The following is an 18,680-nucleotide window of genomic DNA, read 5'->3' as shown; positions in this document are numbered from 1 at the left end:
GGATAGGAAGCGTTTAAGCATTTAAGCACTATTACTAAATCCTAAATACTCTTTCAAGTTACTTGTTTAATCTAAAATTTTTATTTAAAAATACTTTTAAAATGTATACAGTAGACCCCTGTTTTCCAAAGACAGATAGTTACAAGGAGACCATAATTAGAGAAGTCAAGCAGTCAAGAATGATCAGCATTCATAGAATTCAGTAGTGTAAGGTAAGATGGTTGATTCATTTTTCCCATAATACCACTGAACTTCTACTAAAGATATTCTACCTTTTAACAAATCTAAATTTTTCACTTTACCACCTCAATAAAGCACATTAATTTTCAGCTTGCTTTTGGGAAGCATTATTTTCAAGAAATTAAGAGCTGATAAATAGCAGATCACATAATGACAAACACAATTGATGATAACATAGGACTGACTCAGTTTCTCTACATCAACTGAGCTGTGTAATTAACAGAAATTAAAAATTTTTGTTTTTGAAATTTCTTTTGATTTTAAAATATTGACAGCTCTAGGCCAAACCATGTGCAATAAATATGCAAACAAGGAGGACATACTTCTTATTTATTTATTTATTGCCAGTCCTGAGGCTTGAATTCAGGGTGGACACTGTGCTTGTTAGGAATGTGTGCCACCTCTTGAGCCATGGCCCCCAAGCTTTTTTGTTTGTATATTTTATTTTTTAGATAGGGTCTCACTCTTCTCTCTCTCTCTCTCTCTCTCTCTCTCTCTCTCTCTCTGTCTCGCTCACTCGTTCCCTCCCTTGCTTCCTTTTGCTCAAGGCTAGCGCTCTACCACTTGAGCCACAGCGCCACTTCCAGCTTTTTTCTTTTTTCTTATGTGGTGTTGAGGAATCGAACCCAGGGCCTCTGGCTTTGCAAGGCAAACACTCTACCACTGAGCCACCTTCCCAGCCCCACTTTCAGCTTTTTCTGTGTATGTGGTACTGAGGAATCAAACCCAGAGCTTCATATGTGCTAGGCAAGCACTCTACCACTAAACCATTCCCAGATCACTATTTATCTATTTAAATACACCACTCAACAAAAGTAAAATCAAAGATATTAACTTTTTTAAGTTAGTAGTTATCACCAGTTATAGAAAGCAACCTTGAAGCATTGAAATAAAATACTGAGCCTGGAGGACAGGCTCACCCCTGTAATCCTGGCTACTAAAAGACAAAGATCTGAAGATCATTCAAAGCCTGGGCAGAAAAGTCTGTGAGACTCTTATCCCCACCAGGAGCTGTAACTGAAGTGATAGAGTATTAGTTTTGAGAAAAAAAGCTCAGACAGTGCTCAAGCCCTGAACTCAAGCTCCAGGACTAGCACGCACACACATACACACACACACACACACACACACACACACACACACACACACACACACACACACACACACACACACACACACACACACACACACACACACACACACACACACACGCATGCATGCACACAAATTCTGAAATGTTAACAATTAAATAAAAAGTTAAAAAGTTATACTAGATATTGCAGGAAAATTAAACAGTACATTTTGTATTAGCATAAGAATATTACAGGAAAAAAAAAACCATTGTGAATGTATAAGTATCTTACTTATTTGGTAGCCCAAACAGAAAAATACCCTTATAAGAATAATGAAATATCAAGACAAGATTTAGTGTCCAAAGAAGATAGTAAAAATCTCTGTGCTAAGAAAAAGACAATTATGGACTGGGACTGTGGCTTAGGGGGTAGAGTATTTGCCAAACATGCATGAAGCCCTGGGTTCAATTCCTCAGTAGTACATAAACAGAGAAGGCCAGAAGTGGCACTGTGGCTCAAGTGGTAGAGCGTTAGCCTCAAGAAAAGAAGCTTGTTGGTATAATTTGTGGAGGGGAAGGGAAAAAACAAATTGTTCAAATAAGGATACAGGTGGACTCATTGCAACAATGAGATGTATAAGACATTATGTCGAAAAACGAACTTCACAACTTTGGCGGGGGAGGGGGAGGGATGGGAAGGGATGGGAAAGGGAAACAAAGGAGGAGGCAATAATGTTTGATAAGAAATGTACTCATTACCTTGCCCATGTAATTGTAACCCCTCTGTACAGTATTTTCACAATTAAAAAAAAAATGCTCAAGCCTGGCGTCAGTGGCTCATGCCTATAATCCTAGCTGCTCAGGAGGTGAGATCTGAAGATCGCAGTTCAAAGCCAGCCCAGACAGGAAAGTCCATGAGACTCTTATCTCCAATAAACCACCAGAAAACTGGAAGTGGCACTGTGGCTCAAGTGGTAGTGTGCTGGCCTTGAACTGGAGAGCTCAGGGATAACACCCAGGCCCAGAGTTCAAGCCCCACGACTGAGAAAAAAAGAAAAGAAAAGAAGCTCAGGGACAGTGTCCCAGCTCTGAGTTCAAGCCCTAAGACAGGCAAAAAGAAAAAGAAAATCATATACTATCTTAACCTCATAGTCCTCCTTTTGTCCCAAATTTTAAAATTTCGACTACTCCAGTTTCTTATTAGAAGCAGAAAAGTAAAAAAGTGAAGGTGGAACTTTTTTTTTTTTTTCCTCAGTCCTAGGGCTTGAACTTAGGGCCTGGGCACTGTCCCTGAGCATTTTTTGCGCAAGGCTAGCACTCTACCACTTGAGCCACAGTGCCACTTCTGGCTTTTTGTGTTTATGTGGTACTGAGGAATCAAACCCACAGCTTCATGCATGCCAGGCAAGCACTCTGCCACTAAGGCACCTTCCCAGTCCCAGAACTGAGGTATTTCTGTCGATGGTCACACCAACAGCAACAAAAAGTAACAATTAACAGAAGTGGAATAACCAAAAAGTAAAAATAGCAGTCAAGAACTCAAAAACCTATAAATAGGCCTACATATGTCAAGGCATTCTCAGGCATAGCATACCGCTTATAATCATTTATAAATTATGAAAATGTTAAATTATATTTAAAACACATAAATAATGGGGCAACTAATGTTTTAAAGTTTTCCCCAAACTACTTAATGTGGAAGACAAAATTCCTTTGAATTACAGAAATACATTTTTCTGAGATCCATTTGTGTGAGTCATCATTCCTTGCAGAATTTTACAATTATGTTTACAAATGTTATTGATTATAAAAGCCAAGTAAAAAAGTTTTTAAGTCTGCCTAACTGCCTTCCAGCAAATGCCTGTAAGACTACACATGTTCCACACATGTTCAAATAAGGGATACTCATCAAGATGTGATAGAAACTTTCACATCTAAATGATTGAAAACTAGTGAACATTAACTATTAATAAAGTTTTATACATTTATTTCAGATTAAAGTCTTATAGATCCAATATTATCCTCTTTTATAAGCATCTAAAACTTGATGGTGCTAGAAGCTACTGGTAAAGTATCTAAGTTTTATCTACAAACTACATGCTCTTCATTGCAAAGGAATAGCTAGCAAGATCAATAGAAAGCCCACAGATTGGAAGAAGATCTTCACTAGCCATACAACGGACAAGGGTCTCATATCTAATATACCTAGAACTAAAAAAATTAAATTCCCCCACAACAAATCTTCAAAGAAACAACTGCCCAATAAATAAGTGGGCTAAAGACTTAAAGAGAAACTTCTCTGAAGGGGAAAGAAGGATGGCCAGTAGACACATGAAGAAATGCTCAACCTCCCTAGCCATAAAAGAAATGCAAATCAAAACAACCTGAGATACCACCTCACCCCAGTTAGAATGGCTATAATCAAGAACTCTAATAACAACAGATGCTGGAGGGGATGCGGACAGAAGGAAACCTTACTGCATTGTTGGTGGGAGCTTAAACTTGTTCAGCCACTTTGGAAAGAAGTATGGAGGTTCCTCAAAAGACTCCACATAAGAGTTCCCCCATGACCCAGCAATCCCACTTTTGGGCATTTACCCAATGTTCACAAACAAGATCATACTAAAGCTACCAGCACAACTATGTTTATTGCAGCATTATTTACCATAGCTAAGATATGGAACCAACCCTGTGCCCCTCAGTAGATGAATGGAACAAGAAAATGTGGTATATATACACAATGGAATTCTCTGCCTCCATCAGAAAGAATGACATTGCCCCATTTGTTAGGAAATGGAAAGACTTGGAAAAAAATTATATTAAGTGAAGTAAGCCAGGCCCAAAGAAACATAGGTCCCATGGTTTCCCTTATTTGCAATAACTAGTATATATCTGAGTCAAGCAGAAAAGGTCAGTTAAGTTGATGTTAGGGAAATGAACCCTAAGATATGTATTCAAATGTTTTCTTCTTTCATGCGATTGTTTCTAACACATTTATAAGATTATTTCTTTGTTTCTTTGTATGTCCCTCCCCCATGGTATAACCCCTGCTTTCACTGTATTTGACGATGTTATAATTTGTGGAGGGGAAGGAAAAAAACAAATTGCTTAAATAGGGATACAGGTAGACCCACTGCAACAACGAGACGTACAAGTCATTATAACGTCGAAAACGAACTTTACAACTTTGGTGGGGGGGGAGTTGGGGGTTGGAGTGGGGGGAGGATGGGATGGGAAGGGGAAACAAAGGAGGAGGCTACAATGCTTGATAAGAAATGTACTCATTATCTTGCCCATGTAATTGTAACCCCTCTGTACAGTATTTTCACAATAAAAAAAGTACATGTTCTTTCCATTATGACAGCAGAAAACCTGCTGAAAATTAACTGTATAATTCACTTTTGCAAGTCATAACCAAATTTTAAAATATCTGTAATTTACTGAATCCATTATCATAAAACATTAACTAATGATGATAAATTCCCAAAATGCACTCCTCAGAACACTATACCAAAATAGTTGCAGGCAATATCAGCTGCGGAGGGGGGGGGGGGGGAATTCTATCAATATGTCTGGAAAATGCTTGCTCTTTTTGTTTAATATTTCTTCTCAGAATCTCTAAAATGGTTATTGTTGAAATTGTGACTCTCCATGTACATCTTAACAGATACTGAGTCTGAAGCACACAGAGAAAACCCTGCATGGAAAATCTAATATAGACAATCTCTGACCACTGAGTTCTGATCATTTAAACCAGTACTGACATGAAGACACTTAAAATACACTGAAGGAGCAAAGCGCTAGTGGCTCACACCTGTAATCCTAGCTCCTTAGGTGGCTGAGATCTGAGGACTGCAGTTCAAAGCCAGCTAGGGCAGGAAAGTCCAACAGACTCTTTTTTTTTTTTTTTGGATCTGGTCGTGGGGCCTGAACTCAGGGCAACTCAGGGCCTGAGTGCTGTCCTTTCAGCTCAAGGCTAGCGCTCTACCACTTGAGCCACAGCACCACTTCCGGCTTTTTTTCTTTTTGCTTATGTGGTACTGGGGAATCGAACCCAAAGCCTCATGCATGCAAGGCAAGCGCTCTACCACTGAGCCACCTTCCCAGCCCCTCCAAGAGACTCTTATCTCCAATCAGCCACCAAAGAGTGGGAAGGGGAGCTGTGGCTCAAATTGTAGAACATTAGCCTTGAGCAAAAAAAGCTTAGGGACAGAGCCTAGTCCCTGAGTTCTAGCCCCAGGGCCAGCATTAAAAAAAAGAAGAAGTGGCTGGGAAGGTGACTCAGTGATAAGAGTGATTGCCTTGCATGCTTGAGGCTGTGAGTTCGATTCCTCAGCACCACATAAGCAGAAAAAGCCAGAAGTGTGGAGGGGGCTCAAGTGGTAGAGGGCTAGCCTTGAGATGAAGAGCTGAGGGACAGTACCCAGGCTCAGAGTTCAGGCCCCATGACTAGCAAAAAAAAAGAAGAAGAAGAAAAAGAAAAGAAAGAGGAAAAAGAAAATACACTGAAGAAAAATACTTGACTAAATAGGCAAAACAAAACAAAAAACTAATTTTTTTATGATGCTTTTTCTATGCTTTCTATAAATCTTTTTTTAAAGGTACTGGTGGAGAATGACATCCATACTAAACAATGTTAGGAACACCTGTTCCCAACTTTTCATTTTTGAAAAACTTTAAAGTTAAAATGGCACAATTACAACCAGCATCAGATATATGATAACAGTCTGTCACTTCTGTATTTTCATTAACTACTTGTACAAAAATACTATATTTATTAGGCTATAAGGTTACTTGCATTTCTCATTGTATTTCTCTCCTAATTATTACCTAATATCTTCTAAATTGAACTCTGGGCCTGGGTGTTGTCCTTAGCTCTTAAACTCAAGTCGGATGCTCTACCACTTGAGCTAGGATTATAGGCATGAGCCACCAGTACCCGGCTTGTAGACACTTTTGTAATCAATGTGTCACATTAAAATTTCCTCAACTGCCAGGTGCTGGTGGCTCACACCTGTAATCCTAGCTACTCAGGAGACTGAGATCTGAGGACTACGGTTCAAAGCCAGCCTGGGCAGGAAAGTCCATGAGATTCTTATCTCCAATTAACCACCAGAAAACCAGAAGTGCATGCTGTGGCTCAAATGGTAGAGCACTCACCTTGAGCTGAAGAGCTGAGGGACTGTCTCCAGGGCCAGAGTTCAAGCCCCATGACAAAAAAAAAATCCTCAACTGTCCCCAAAATGTCCCTTTATTATTTTTTTGGTCCTTTCCCTCTTTTCTTCAAAGAAAATATGATGAAATAAAGGTCACTAGGTATATGATTTTTGGTTTCTTGTCTATTTCCCAACACTCCCTTCCACTAGAATAGCAGCCCTATGATGGTAGAGATTTAGATCACTCAGTGAATACAGCACCTAATGTACATGCTAATTTACTGAATAAATCAGGCACCTGGACTGATCTTTTTGCAGCTAAGCCATAACTAATACTTTAAGTCTAAGGCTAAGAAAAAGTAAAACTACAAGTTATCAGAATTTATTACTGGCAGGTTTCTCTAAGAGGTAATCTAATATTTATAATGGAACCAATGGTTAAAGTTAAATAAACCTGATGTAGAGCTAGAGCTGAAAAAGCCTAACTTGTATAGCATGAAGAAAGAGAAATGGTACATATTTTCACTTCAGATGAAAATCAGTCTTTTTTTTTTTTTTTTGGTTGGTTGTAGGTCTTGAACTCTGGGCCTGGGTGCTGTCCCTCAGCTCTTCAGCTCAAGTCTAGCACTCTACCACTTGAGCCACAGCACCACTTCTGGTTTTCTGAGTGGTTTATTGGAGATAAGAGTCTCATGGACTTTCCTGCCTGGGCTGGCTTTGAACCATGATCCTCAGATCTCAACCTCTGGAGTAGCTAGGATTACAGACATGAGACTCCAGTGCCCGGCTGAAAATCAGTTGGGTCTATTTACTAGCATGAACCTAATCCATTGTATAAACTCTACTTTAATGTATAACACTCCTCCTTTATGACAATTTATAACAATTCTCTTTTTTTTTTTTTTTTTTTGGTCCGGTTGTGGGGCCTGAACTCTGGGCCTGGGCGCTGTCCCTCAGCTCTTCAGCTCAAGGCTAGCACTCTACCACTTGAGCCACAGCGCCACTTCTGGCTTTTTTTTTTTCTTTGCTTATGTGGTGCTGAGGAATTGAACCTGGGGCCTCATGCATGCAAGGCAAGCACTCTACCATTGAGCCACCTTCCCAGCCCAACAATTCTCATTTTCACAGTGTCCATATTTCAGTAAATATTATACTTTGAGCTAAAACCAAAGAATACATAAACACTACATAAACTAATTCTCTATTTCCTACTTTATTAACAGTACTGTTACAAAAGAATGTTAAAAATCCTAAAATATAATCAATGTATTAGATAAATTGTCAACAATACTCACGCATCATTTGAGCAAGTCATAAACTCTCCCTTAATTTTGGGATGCCATGAGCCAGTATGAAGCATTGCTGTGTGACCCTTAAAAAAAGAAAAACAAAGGGACAAAAGAGATTTTAAAAGATTTAAAAAAAAAAAAAAAAGGCAGGGGACCTGACTAACAACTAATATTTAACATTTAAAAGCAAAACTTTTTAGTTATCTCAAAAACTAGTCATTTCAATTACAAACTAATTACTATTTTCATTCTAATTTAATACTATAAAATGCTTTACTTCACTTAGTTTAATTCATTTATATACTATTTCCTGCCCATAGAAGGAATCAACACAGTACTTAGCTGAAAAGCACTGTAACATCGATTACCTGACTTAGCAATGTGGGAAATAAGAGGGGAAATGACATGCTCTCAAAAGGAAGGAAGGAAGGAAGGAAGGGAGGGAGGGAGGGAGGGAGGGAGGGAGGGAGGGAAAGAACAAACAGGTAAAACCCTAAACCCAAGAGAAAGACCATCTTGAAAGACCATGACTCTTTTCTTCATTGGAAATTAAGAAAAATAGAAGCACAGCAAAGACAAGATAAGGAGAGGTAGGGGTAAATCCGTATTTCCTAAAAATGTGTCAAAAATCTTAATAATGCATCTATGAAAACAAATATGACCCAAATGCTGGTAGCTATTCAGGAGGCTGAGAGCTGAGGATCATGGTTCAAGATCAGCCTGGGCAGCAAAGTCCATGAGGCTCTTATCTCTAATTAAGCACCAAAAAAGTTAAAAGTTGAGCTGTGGCTCAACTGGCCTTGAGCATTAGCCTTGAGCACAAAAGCCCAGGGACAGCACTTAGGCCCTGAGATCAACCCCTGGAAGGAAGGAAGGAAGGAAGGAAGGAAGGAAGGAAGGAAGGAAGGAAGGAAGGAAGGAAGGAAGGAAGGAAGGAAGGAAGGAAGGAAGGAAGGAAGGAAGGAAGGAAGGAAGGAAGGGGGAGGGAGGGAGGGAGGGAGGGAGGGAAGGGGAGGGAGGGAAAGAGGGAGGAGATGAGAAGAGAGGGAGCGATGGAGGAGGAGAAAGGACAGGAGGAGGGGAGAAGAGTCTAAGAGAAGTACTTTAAATCACTAAATAATTCTGAAAAATTAGCTCTTCAAAATATAAAGCACATAAAAAACTATACTCAAAGCAATATGACAGCACAACATACAGGATTCTAACAATCATTCTCCACAAATAAGAGCTTTTTAGAGAAATGACTGATTACAGTGCTGGGACTTAAAAAGAAGAGATAGGAGGGACATGGAGTATTTGTTGTGTCAGAAACTAAGAGAGCACTGAAAAGGTAATATGAATATATTAAGTAGATAAAGCAAGGTTAAAGGTTTCCAGTATGGAAGACTTAGGGCATCAGAAAATAATAAAACTAACATTATAAACTAATGATGAAATTAAGAAGTTTCAGGTAAATTTTAAAAGATAAGCTAACACAATGATCTCTGATTGTAAACCTAGCACTCACAGGTCTGAGACAGAAAGATCAGGAATTCAAGGTCTGGGCTACATAGTGAGATGATGAGAAGGGAGAAGAAAGGGAAGAGAAGGGTGTAGAAGGGACAAGGAGATGGGTGTAGGGTGGTAGGTAGGATGAGGAGAAAGGTAAGCAGAAGGGAGGAAAGGAGAGAAGGAAAAAAGGAAAAGGAGAAAGAAGAAAAGGAGAAACATGGCTAGCTGGGAAATACTAATGTTGGTCATGTGAAATGGATAAACTTCAACTAGGAACACACAGTAAAGTGTTAAGAATTTAATAGCAGACAGGAGTTGTGGCTTGCTTGGCACCAGCCAAGCAAAGAAGAGGCTCTGAGTTCAAACTCCAGTACTGGCAAATAAAAGGACTAAAAGGATTGGATAGATTTTGAAAACACACATACACAAATACACACTTATTGAAGGAGTGAGCTCTGAACTCGGGCTTTGAAACTGTTTGCAGGCATTCTACAACTTAAGCCATACCCCATTCCCTTGAAATGTACTCACTACCTTACATATGTAACTGTAACCCCTCTGTACATCACCATGACAATAAAATTAAATTTAAATAAATAAATAGTCTCAAGCTTATGCCCTGTCTAGGCTTGACCAATATCATCCCATTTATACTTCCTGAGTAACCTGAATAATAGACTCACATACCACGCCTACCTTTTTTTAAATTGGTTTAAATGAAAGTCTTATTAACTTCTATGACAGGGCTGGACATCAAGCATTTCATATAAGGGATATTCTATATATTTGCTATCACAACACTACAATGTCAACTCCATGAGGGAAATGTTTTGGAACCCAATTCCCAGTGCCTAGAACTACCTTGCACATTGTACACACATAATAAATATAGTTGGACAGATTGTTTAAGAGATGCACAGATAAAACCATTTTTAAAAAGCTAGAGTGGAAAGGTACTAGTGCCTCACATCTGGTAATCCTAGCTATTCAAGGAGCTGAGATTTGAGGATCTCAGTTCCAAACCAGCCTGTGCAGGAAAGTGTATGACTCTTTTTTCCAATTAGTTACAAAAAAAGCCACAAGTAGAGCTGAGGCTCAAGGGGTAGTGTGCTAGCACTGAAGAAAAAGACAGGGACAACACCTGACTGGCGCGCTCACGCACACACGCGCACGCACGCGCGCGCGCACACACACACACACACACACAACTGGAATGGATATATTAACCATACAAAGTAGAAATCAGAATAAGAAAAATCACAAGAATTTTTTTGGGGGGTGGGGGGGTCAGTCGTGGGGCTTAAACTCTGGGCCTGGGTGCTATTCCTCAGCTCTTCAGTGCAAGGCAAGCACTCTACTTGAGCCACAGCGCCACTTCCAGTTTTCTGGTGGTTAATTGGAGATACGAGTCTCAGACTTTCCTGCCTACACCTGCTTTGAACCACAATCCTCAGTTCTCAGCACCCTGAGTAGTTAGGATTACAGGCACGAGCCACCGGCACTCAGCCAGAATTTTTTTTTTAAAGATTAATCATTGGGCCATGTTTATTTATTGGTTTTTTTTTGCCAGTTGTGGGGCTTGAACTCTGGGCCTGGGCGCTGTCCCTCAGCTCCTCAGCTCAAGGCTAGCACTCTACCACTTGAGCCACAGAGCCACTTCTGGCTTTTTCTGTTTATGTGGTGCTAAGGAATCGAATCCAAGGCCTCATGCGTGCAAAACAAGCACTCTACCACTGAGCCACCTTCCTAGCCCCCAGAATATTTTTTAATTACATAATGATATAGGAGTCCACCTACTAATAGAAAACTTACCAGTTTCCATTATGCAGATGAATTTAAAAACACAGCTCGAGAGATATAAAATATATAGGTATAAATCCAATAAAGTATATTCAGAACCTTTATGCTGAAAACTGCAAAAATGTACTTAAAAAGTACATTTCCTTTCTACAATTTTTTTTTGGGGGGGGTCTGGTCGTGGGGCCTGAACTCTGGGCCTGGGTGATGTCCCTCCGCTCTTCAGCTCAAGGCTAGCACTCTACCACTTGAGCCACAGCGCCACTTCTGCTTTTTTCTTTTTGCTTATGTGGTGCTGAGGAATGGAACCCAGGGCCTCAGGCATGCAAGGCAAGCACTCTACCACTGAGCCACCTTCCCAGCTCCTACATTTCCTTTCTTACAGTGTCTTCTGTTCCCTCATTCTCTCCTTCCCATCTCCACCTATGAGTTGTGCGCTGGTGGCTCCTACTACTGTACTTTTTTACCCTTTTTCCTCAAGTTCTGTGTCCCCCCATCCTACTGCAGATATACATATGAATATACTGTATATAAAGAATACAGAATCATTAGAAAAAAACAATAAAAAAATTTTATTTCCATATCTTAAGACTTTCTTTCAGTATGTATATTATTTTAGATAAATGTTAAGAGGTGCATAGGTATTGTACCTTTGGGCTTGTCTCCTAAAACTATCCTCTTTTGGTTTTACTGTACATGATTATCCAGAATCCTGTGTATTTTGTTATATCCCAGTGCGTTTCAGATCTAACTTCCACATATCAGAGAGAATATATGCTGTTTATCTCTCTGATCTTGGTTTATCTCACTTAACACGATTTGTTCTAGTTCTGCATTTTGAGTTTATTTTTGTATATGAGGTGAGGAATAAGGGGGGATTGGAAAATACATATTCCCAGATATTTCAGTACTGTTACATGAGAAAATAATTTTTCATGATTAGTAGTTAACAGATTATCTGATCTGATTTGTTTATTAAATATCTAACTACAGGCCAGATACCCTTTTAACTACAAGACATTCACAGCACTTGAGAATTCAGATCCTAAACTACGTTGGCCTCCAAATCTAGCAACACTATTCTACACTCTCATTCTCCACTGCCATCTCTGCTTGGTGTCATAATCTGAAACACAGTTTACCTCCTACTGAGTCCTAACTTTACCAATTCACTCTCCTTACTCCCATATTCAGGGAGTCTATAGATGGTTGTTACTCATTTCAGTCTTTTGTACCATATTTCTTTTTCTTTATTCAAATACCAATACAATATCTTACCTAGCCCACGGTCTTGGAGGCAAGCTTCAGAAAAAAAAAAAAATTTTTTTACTGATACTTGTTCTTGAGAGCTGAAATACCTTATCAGAACATTAAAAAAAAATATTAGGAGGACCAAAAGAAAATGACTCTTGATGTTAACAGAAAGAAACACCTTAGCTGTTGGGTAGTCAGAATAAGAACACAAATAGTAGATTACACTGGAAAAAAAATCCAAAAGACTGAATGTTGTCTCTTGTTTGTAAAGAGAGGAACATGACAAAGGCAATGGGAATGTTAAGTGCCCCTGTGTTAAAACAGTGACCAAAATTAGTCATAACAAAATGAAGTTCAAATAAGGATTCTTAAATGGATCTAAATAGATTCAGTACCATGGTTAACATTACTGGAAAAAATTTAAAGTGACACCTACTAAAAACCAGTTAGTGACTAAAACACTTTTTCATAAACTAGTTTTTCTCTCCCCAACCTGGCTACTTTATGTAAACATAGCCCTTCTGGGGGGGGAAATGTTTCTTTTATTTAACAGCCCTTAACTGGAAATTGCCTGAAAGAATTAAGCAACTATTGCTTCTATCCATGACCAGTATTTGCTGTACACGCACGCACACACACACACACACACACACACACACACACACACACACACACACACGTTAATATGTACTTAACTATTCATACTATTGTGGCCTTCCCAGACAACAGCCATGAAACAGCTACGTATTGGGGATGGGGGTATCATTTGTATTCGCAAATTGAGATGAGTCTGTATGACCCAAAAAGTGAAAAGTGCCCATGTGTTTGATATGGTGAGCTAACTAACAGCCAACTTCTATGAAAAGCTAATAGGCAGAAAGAATACACTACCAATTCCCATCCAAAAGTTCTTAAAGTTCTTTCACAAACATTCAGTAATCACTAAATCTCTTAAAATTATCACAAAATTTTGTGTGACAAAAATTTTTTGCTGGTTTTGTTTATAGTTTTAATTTGAGAACTAGCTTTTTTTTAATCTAAGGTGTCAGTCATGTCACAGGACACTGGTGGCTCACATCTGTAATCCTAGCTACTTAGACTGATCGAGATATGAGGATAGATTCAAAGCTCGTCTAGACAGAAAATTCTATAAGACTCTTATCTTCATATAATCAGCAAAAAGCTGGAATTGGTAGTGTGGCTCAAGTGGCAGAAAGCCAGCATTGGGTGAAAAAGCTAAATGAGAATGTAAGATCCTGAGTTCAAGTCTCAGTACTGGGGGAAAAAAAAGTTGGTATTTTAGGCTTTGAAGGTCATCTGGTCTCTGCTGTAACTTCTAACCTCTCAGTTCTACCTCTAGAACACAAAAAGAACTACAGACAATAGGAAATTAATGAATATGGCTATGTTCCAAGAAAACTTTTAATTATAAAGAGAATGGAAGTTTGATTTGACCCATAGATCACTGTTTGCCCACTCTTGTTGCAGCTCAACACTTATGTCCATTGCTTCTATGAATCGAGAACTCTAAAGGCCAAGTATTTCTAATTTGAGTAATATTAATGTTCATTTGAACACCTCAAAGAGAAATCTATTCTTCTTTGACCTAGTAATTATCACCAGCCCTAATTATGGCTAATTCTGCCATTACTGTAAATGGTTCTTCTTCTGAAATCATGCACTCTTGATATTTCCTTACTTAGCAAGTATTTATCACTGGATATGTTAGACTTTAGATGTAGGCCCTCATAAAACATCTATCTTTCAATTTACTAACTTTTTCAATTTTCAATATCCTAAACTTCAATCAACATCTATATACAACCCTAAATGTTTTTTGTTTTACTTGTAATAAAGAACTTTTATTCCAGAATAACTTCCCACTCTACCTCCTCAATCACTATATTCTATTAACACACCTAGGGTTCTTAGTAAGGCATGTGAATACACAAAACGATCATCTCCACATTTTTTTTTTTTTTTTTTGGTGCCTGTTTTAGGGCTTGAACTCAGGGGCTGGTACTGACCCTGAGCTATTTGCTAAGGGCTAATGCTCTACCACTTGAGCCACAGCTCCACTTGCAGCTTTTCTGGTGAATAATAAGAGATAAGATTCTCATGGACTTAACTGCCTAGACTAACTTCAAACCATAACCCTCAGATCTCAGCCTCCTAAGTAGCTAGGGGTATATGCCACTAGCTCCTGGCCGAAAATTTATAGAAGCTCTTAATACCCCCACAAATTCTTTGGGTACTAATTCTCTCACAAACATCAACAGCTATTCTAAGTCTTTATGATGTACTAAAGACCCATCCCTTGACTCTTTTTCTCTATGGCATATTTTCAGAAGCAAATTATGTTAGAATCTTCTGCCATATGGATAGGCTAAATAATAACTAAATTGTCTAGTCTTTGAATAAGACTTTCTTGAACTTACCTTTTATACTCAGATTTTACTAAGCAATAAGAAAGCTGAGCTGAAGATATGGTTGACTCATGTCTGTCATCCTGGTTATATAAAAAAGACTTACATTGTAGGAGAGACACTTGAACTAATAGGCACAGGAAGGAACTTCCTGAACAGAGTCCCAGGGTCACAACAAATTGGAGAGAGACTTGACAAATGGGACTACCTTAAAATAAAAAGCTTCTGCACAGATAAAGCTATCGCAACCAAGATAGAAAGACAACCAACTAACTGGGAAAAAATATTTACCAGCAATATATCAGACAAGGGGTTAACATCCTGTATATACAGGGAACTCAAGAAACTAATCCCTCCCAAACCCAACAAACCAATTACTAAATGGGCAAGGGAACTAAAGAGGGACTTCTCAAATGAAGAAATAAAAATGGCAAAGAAACACATGAGGAAATGTTCATCATCCCTGGTGGTGAAGGAAATGCAAATAAAGACAACCCTGAGATACCACCTTACCCCAGTCAGAATGTCCCACATCCACAAATCAGCCAACGACAAATGCTGGAGGGGATGTGGAGAACGAGGAACGCTATTACACTGCTGGTGGGAATGTACACTCATACAACCACTTTGGAAAGCAGTCTGGAGGGTCCTTAGAAAGCTAAAGATTGACCTCCCTTACGACCCAGTCATACCACTTCTAGGCATCTACCCTGAACAACAGGAACCAATATACAAGGACACGTGCACCTCCATGTTTATTGCAGCACTGTTCACAATAGCTAGGATATGGAAACAACCTAGATGCCCCACCACAGATGAATGGATCCAAAAATTGTGGTATCTATACACAATGGAATATTATGCAGCCATTAGAAATGACAAAATAATGGCATTTGCAGGGAAATGGATGGAGCTAGAAGGAATCATGTTGAGCGAGGTAAGCCAAGAGCGAAGAGACAAACAGTACATGGTCTCCCTGATAAGTGGATGATGAATCCAAAATGTTAGGTGATATGACAAAACTAACAGGACTTAAGAAACAAAGAACTCCCACTCATCTGGTTGAACCACTACTAAATATCCCCATGCTGCTGATCATATATATGGTATATAACATATGAGCACCGTTATATATTACAGACTGTGATAGACAATTTGCTCCAGGAAAGTTAGAATGAACTTGTGACTTTAAATGAGCATCATTATTCCACAATACTGTGAATTTCCGGAAATTAAGTAATCACAATCAAAAAAAAAAAAAAAAAAAAAAGAACCTTGGGGAAGGGAGGGAGGGAGGGGATGGTAGGGGGAAAACAATGGAGGGGGTAACAATGTTCAAGAGGAGGTGGAAGTGTACTCATTACCTCACTCATGTAACTGTAACCCTCTGTATAGTATCTTTACAATAAAAAAAAATTAAAAAAAAAAAAAGACTTACATTGTGATTCAGGCCTGATTTGAGGGGGAAAAAAATAACTCTCTAAGACAATATCTCAACAGAAAAAGCTACATGTGGATAGAGAATGCCTGTCATCCCTGCTAGGTTTATTATGGATTGAGAGACACAGAAAGAGAGAGATAGAGACGGAGACAGACAGAGAGAGAGACAGAGAGGAAGACAGAGAGAGACAAAAGACAGAAAGAGACAGGGACAGAGAGAGACAGAGACAGAGAGATAGAGACAGAGAGAGACAGAAAGAGAGTTCCAATAAAATCAAAGCTCTGAGTTTAAACCCACAAAACACACACACACACACATACTGTGCACAGCAAGAAGTGGTCTTAACATTTTACTTAGGTACAGCTTTAACTAATATCCAAATTCAGCACTCAAGTGCTGATTCCAGTTCCAAAACCAGCAATAGATTATTAATATCAAATTCTTCCCACACACTTTTTTTTTTTTTTTTTTTTGGCCAGGAATCTTTTTTTTTTTTTTTTAAAGAAGCCATCTTGCAATGTGGTTCAGATGGGTTTCAAAATCAAAATTCTCCTTCCACTTGGGTAGCTTGGATTACAATTATGCCACCAAACCATTGAATTGCAGATTTGATTAGGTGGATTTGCTAAAGATACTCTGTCTTTAATTCAAATCCACATTTGAAGGGAAGGAAAGAAACCTGGAGGATTCATCTTAAAATTCTACCTACAATAAAAGCTATTTAATTGGAAAATGTTATGAAGTCAAAATAAAACCAGATCTGTCCATTTGCACTTATGATCTTTAAATATATTTGTTTTGGCTTTAGTTGGTTTATCCAACTTGCTCTATCTTCAGGTCTAGAAAGAATAAAACGGCAGCAGAAATGAATATAAACAAGGACCCAGATCTTTATTTCTACATTGAATTCCCCCCCTTTTTTTTTGCCAGTCCTAGGGCTTGAACTCAGGGCCTGGGCACTGTCCCTGAGATTCTTTTGCTCAAGGTTAGCACTCTACCACTTGAGCCACAGCACCACTTCCAGCCTTTTCTGTTTATGTGGTACTGAGGAATGGAACCCAGGACTTCATGCATGCTAAGCAAGCATTGTACCACTAAACCACATTCCCAGCCTGAATTCCCTTTTTAAAGCAGTCATGGGAACAGGGTGCCAGTGGTTTACACCTGAAATCCTAGCTACTTAGGAGGCCAAGATCTAAGGATCACAGTTGAAAGCCAGCTCAGGCTAAAAAATTCCAAGAGACTCTATTTCCAATTAACCACAAAAAGCCAGAAGTGGAGTTTTGGTGGTAAAGCTGTAAACTTAAATAAAAGAGCACAGGTCCTGAGTTCAAGCTCTAGGGTCAACATAAAAATAAAATAAAACAAAAATATCAGTCATGGATCACTAAGGAAATAGGTAACATCAAAGCATAAAAAAGTACAAAGTAAGATTAGAATCGTCTGTTTTGCCACAATTTAAGATTCCCCCCCAAAAAAAAAACATAACATAGTAACATATGTTAGGAAACATATGATAGAAACATACCAAAATGGAAGAGCCAGTTTCTATTACATAAAATGTTCAACTATTCAGAAAATGGAGAGATATACAAAGTACCTCAAATCACAGTCTATGATTAAAACCATCAGTTAAATTGTTTAGAGAAAAAATATATACCTAGAACTCAGTTATTTGACAAATGTTAAATATTTTACTTCTTAGGAAAACATTTACCAATAAAAAGATATGACTAATATATTTCATCTCCAAATTTTTTGGAATGGCTAGTCATCAGAGTGACTACATGTATTATTTAAAAATAAATATACCTTTGGAACATTTTTCCCCAAAGTTTCTTATAACTCTCTTAATTTCTGTAATTACAGTCCACTCATGAAAAAATTTCCCCCTATAAACTTCAAACTCTAGAGTACCCTGAATCCACATTCTTCACTTTGTCATATAACCCAAAAAGATTAAGGGCAATTCTAGAGAAGAGTACAACCGTAGATAAATTCATAAAGTTAATAATGAGATTACAACAGTAAAGAAAAGCTAATAATGAGATTACATAATTATTACTGTAAGTATTCACTTATTAGCCTACTAAAACAACTTTGGATTTAACATAATAAAAGTTGATTAGTAATAGAGTTATGGTTTATAAGATTATATTGGCTTCATGGTCACACATTTCTAGACTCTAGGCTAAAAAGACCATTATTAATCTCAGGCACAGCATGTGCCAAAAAGTTGAAAAGTTGAAGAGCAATAAAGGAAAATTCCTTGATTGGAAGCATTGTACCAAAATTCTGGTTTACATAAAGGAATTTTAGATGACACTATAACTACAGGATTTCTCTCTTTCTCCCTCTCTCTCTCCCTCTCTCCCTCTCCCCCCCTCCCCCTCCTCCTCCTCCTCCTTCTTCTTCTCCTTCTCCTTCTTCTCCTTCCTTTCCTCTCCCTCCCTCTTCCCTCCCTCCCTCTCATCTCCTTACTTTTTTTCCTTATAAAAATATATACTCAAGATA

The 18,680-nt window shown here is 38.5% G+C and overlaps 1 protein-coding gene across 2 annotated transcripts in view; it reads right to left on the bottom strand.

Moving 5' to 3' along the window:
- Positions 1-18,680, bottom strand: part of Wdr70 (WD repeat domain 70) — a 214,400-nt gene that overhangs the window by 135,476 nt on the left and 60,244 nt on the right. For both annotated transcript variants that reach the window (XM_070041066.1, XM_070041067.1), the window contains one exon: positions 7,764-7,840. In XM_070041066.1, the coding sequence (XP_069897167.1) occupies positions 7,764-7,840 (77 nt within the window). The remainder of the gene's footprint in view (positions 1-7,763; positions 7,841-18,680) is intronic.

The sequence above is a fragment of the Dipodomys merriami genome, unplaced genomic scaffold, assembly GCF_024711535.1.
Source record: "Dipodomys merriami isolate MVZ:Mamm:240054 unplaced genomic scaffold, mDipMer1.0.p SCAF_30, whole genome shotgun sequence".
Taxonomy (NCBI): Eukaryota; Metazoa; Chordata; class Mammalia; order Rodentia; family Heteromyidae; genus Dipodomys; species Dipodomys merriami.
This window is presented reverse-complemented; position numbering and strand designations above follow the sequence as displayed.